This window comes from Orycteropus afer, unplaced genomic scaffold, assembly GCF_000298275.1.
Source record: "Orycteropus afer afer isolate SDZICR_OR568_19922 unplaced genomic scaffold, OryAfe1.0 scaffold00502, whole genome shotgun sequence".
NCBI lineage: Eukaryota > Metazoa > Chordata > Mammalia > Tubulidentata > Orycteropodidae > Orycteropus > Orycteropus afer.
This window is the reverse complement of record NW_006922089.1, coordinates 457,261-460,100: the sequence shown is the minus strand read 5'-3', so window position 1 is coordinate 460,100 and position 2,840 is coordinate 457,261. Positions and strand designations below refer to the sequence as shown.

Genomic DNA, 2,840 nt, shown 5'->3' with positions numbered 1-2,840 from the left:
GAGGAGCTCTAGTGGCATAGTGCCCAAGGCATTGACTGCTAACCAGAAGGCTGGTGGTTCAAACCCACCAGCCACTCCTCAGAAAGAAGGTTGGGCAAACTACTTCCGTAGTGATACTGCCTCGGAAACCCAAGGAGGGGTCGCTATGAGTTGAATCCAACTCAACGGCAGTGTCTTGCGTTGTTGCATATGCTTGTGAGAGCTGGATAATGAATTAAGAAGACCGCAGAAGAATTGACACATTTGAGTTGTGATGTTGGCAAAGAATGTTGAATGTACCATGGACCGCCAGCAGAATGAACAAATCTGTCTTGGAGGAAGTACAGCCAGAAAACTCCTTAGACATGAGAATGGGCAGACCTTGTCTCACCTACTTGTGTCTGTCATCTTATCAGAACGGACCAATCCCTGGAGAAGCCTATCATGATTGATAACGCAGATCAGCAAAAAAGGGAAAGGCCCTTGTTCTGGTCATCGAGTGCTGCTCTGACAGGAGCATACCACCAGTGGGATGGCTTGGAGAAACAGGACTTTATTTTATTACAGTTTGCAGGCTTTAGGTCTGAGTTCAAAGTGCCTGGCTCTAGGGGCTGGGTGAAAGCCCCTCAACCCTGGGCTTCATTTCTGCCTCCTGCTCCCGGCCCACTGGAGCTGGGGGCTTTTCTTCACTCAGCTGCTGGCTGCTGAGGCTGACAAGCCCAAGGTTGACAAGTAAAAGGGCACAGTCCTGATGTTACCAAACCACATGGCAGACCATTCATTTAAGTCCACTGAAAGTCCCAAGGTTGGCAGAGCATGGCAGGCTGCTAAACAATGACTCGGCTACATGCAGGGTTCAAGCATGCCCTAAGCTAGAGACTGTTCCCCAAGTCTTCCCCTTGTATACGGGAAGCAGACCACATCCCTAAGGCAGCTACTCAGCTGCTCACAGTAGATTCCACCATGGAGTTGATGAGCATCATGGGGAATATGACATCCAGCTGCCCAGCCACTCAACCAGGCCCAGCCAAGCTGACACACAAACTGAACGACCACAGCCCTCAATGAGCTGGATTGATGCAGTGCCTGTTGTAATCCTAGGCTCGAGCAGAGCAAGGATTGTGAGGATAGCCCAGGACCAGTGTTTCATTCTGTTGTGCATGGGCCCAGTATGAGTTGGAACCTCCTAGATGGCACCTAGCAACAATAACGACAACAATTCCCCATTTTGCTGGTGTGCCAAGTGCCTGTTTAGACCCTCCATTATGCAACAGTCCAGGGAACGTAGTAGCCTTCCGCTGTCTGGAGCACCAGGCCTGGAAGGAACGTCCTACCTCAAGGATGTTCCTTGAATGAGTAAGAAAACAGTGGTATAAGTTTTCCTCTCTCATAGACTGAGCTGACAGCCCTCTGAGAAGGCAGCAAGAAGAAGCTCCCCCTCATGACTGGCCAGACACTCAGACTTGGCTTGGTTCTCCTGGGGTTTTGGATTGGCTGAGACAGCTTTGGGACTTTTTAGTGAGCACCTACCATTCTCCTGAACACTGCAGCTCCCTGCTGTCTGATAATTAAGTGGCCTTGAGGGTTAGGATCTCTGGTGCTGTAGTGCCTAAGCTACTACTACTACTGCTAACCAGAAGCCTGGTGGTTCAAACCCACCAGCCACTCCTCGGAAGGAAGATTGGGCAATCTACTTCCGTAGAGATACTGCCTCAATCCACTCGACTCCATGGCAGTGAATTTTAGTTTCTTTCCTATTGACAAGGAGCCAGTGTTCTGAATGGTCGGGGATTCAGAAACCTCAGGTGCGGTGAGTGAGGTGAGGCAGTGTTGGAGAAAGGCGATGACGGAGTGACTGGGAGCTGAACTAAGGACGGAAGGACCAGGTGAGTTAGTAACTCTGGGGTCCATCGACTTGATGACTACAAAAATCTAGTGTCCAGTGAGCTCAAGATTCTGCAGCTGTGGGCTCACGGATCACAATTGAGACCTCGAAGATCAACGATCGAGGACCCGAGGACCCAGAGCTCGGCCTCCAGCCAGACTCAGCGGCCACCCACAAGCGCTCCTTAGCGGTCTCCCGGGTTTGGAGCCGCTGCCACCTTTCCCCGCGCGCTAATTGGTGCGTCCTCGCAAGCGTGGACCAATCAAAACTCTCCTCGTGTCTCCAGCGCCCTCCCAGCCGCTGCTCTAGAAATCTGGGGGCGGGCCCCGCCACAGCCAGCCTATGACAGCGCGGGAGGAGCGCCGCGCCGCCCGGCGATTGACTGCCGAGCTAGGGCGCTGTCAGCGCGGGATTGGCCTGCGAAGGGACGGAAGCGCCCGGCGCCGAGCGGCCGGAGAGATGTGGAGCGCGGGCCGTGGCTGGGTTGCCGGGCCGGCGCTGCTCGGGCTGTTGCTGGTCCTCGCGGTGCGTGGCGGCGGCGGCACCCAGACCCGCGCGGGGTTCGTGACCTGCGGGTCGGTGCTGAAGCTGCTCAACACGCACCACCGGGTGCGGCTGCACTCGCACGACATCAAATACGGATCCGGTGCGCGGGGCCGGGGCCGGGGCTGGGGCCTCCCAGGGCGGGGACTGCGGCGGCGCGGCGGGCGAGGCGGGGCCACGGCCAGGGCCGTGGGGTCGTCATATCACCAGGCCGGGCCCAGTGTGTGTGGAGTTGTTTGGGGGGCAGAGAGGGCCAAGGACCCGGGATTTGAAGGGGTCGCTGGGATAGAGGGATGGGGGCGGAACAGGTCAAAGGACACGGAGGGGTCACGGGGGGGGGCAGGGCCGGGAGCTAGAGTGGGTCGTCGGGGTCATCGGGAAAAGTTGATGGCGCCCGGGAGGTCCGGGATCGATAGGGACCCCGGGGTGGGGA

At 56.6% G+C, this 2,840-nt stretch overlaps 1 protein-coding gene across 1 annotated transcript in view; it reads left to right on the top strand.

Annotated features, from left to right (window-relative positions):
- The first annotated feature begins 2,323 nt into the window (after nt 1-2,323).
- The window catches only part of SDF2L1 (stromal cell derived factor 2 like 1), a 1,835-nt gene continuing 1,318 nt past the window's right edge, over nt 2,324-2,840 (top strand). The window contains exon 1 of the mRNA XM_007955453.1: nt 2,324-2,596. Within this exon, the coding sequence (XP_007953644.1) occupies nt 2,324-2,596 (273 nt within the window). The remainder of the gene's footprint in view (nt 2,597-2,840) is intronic.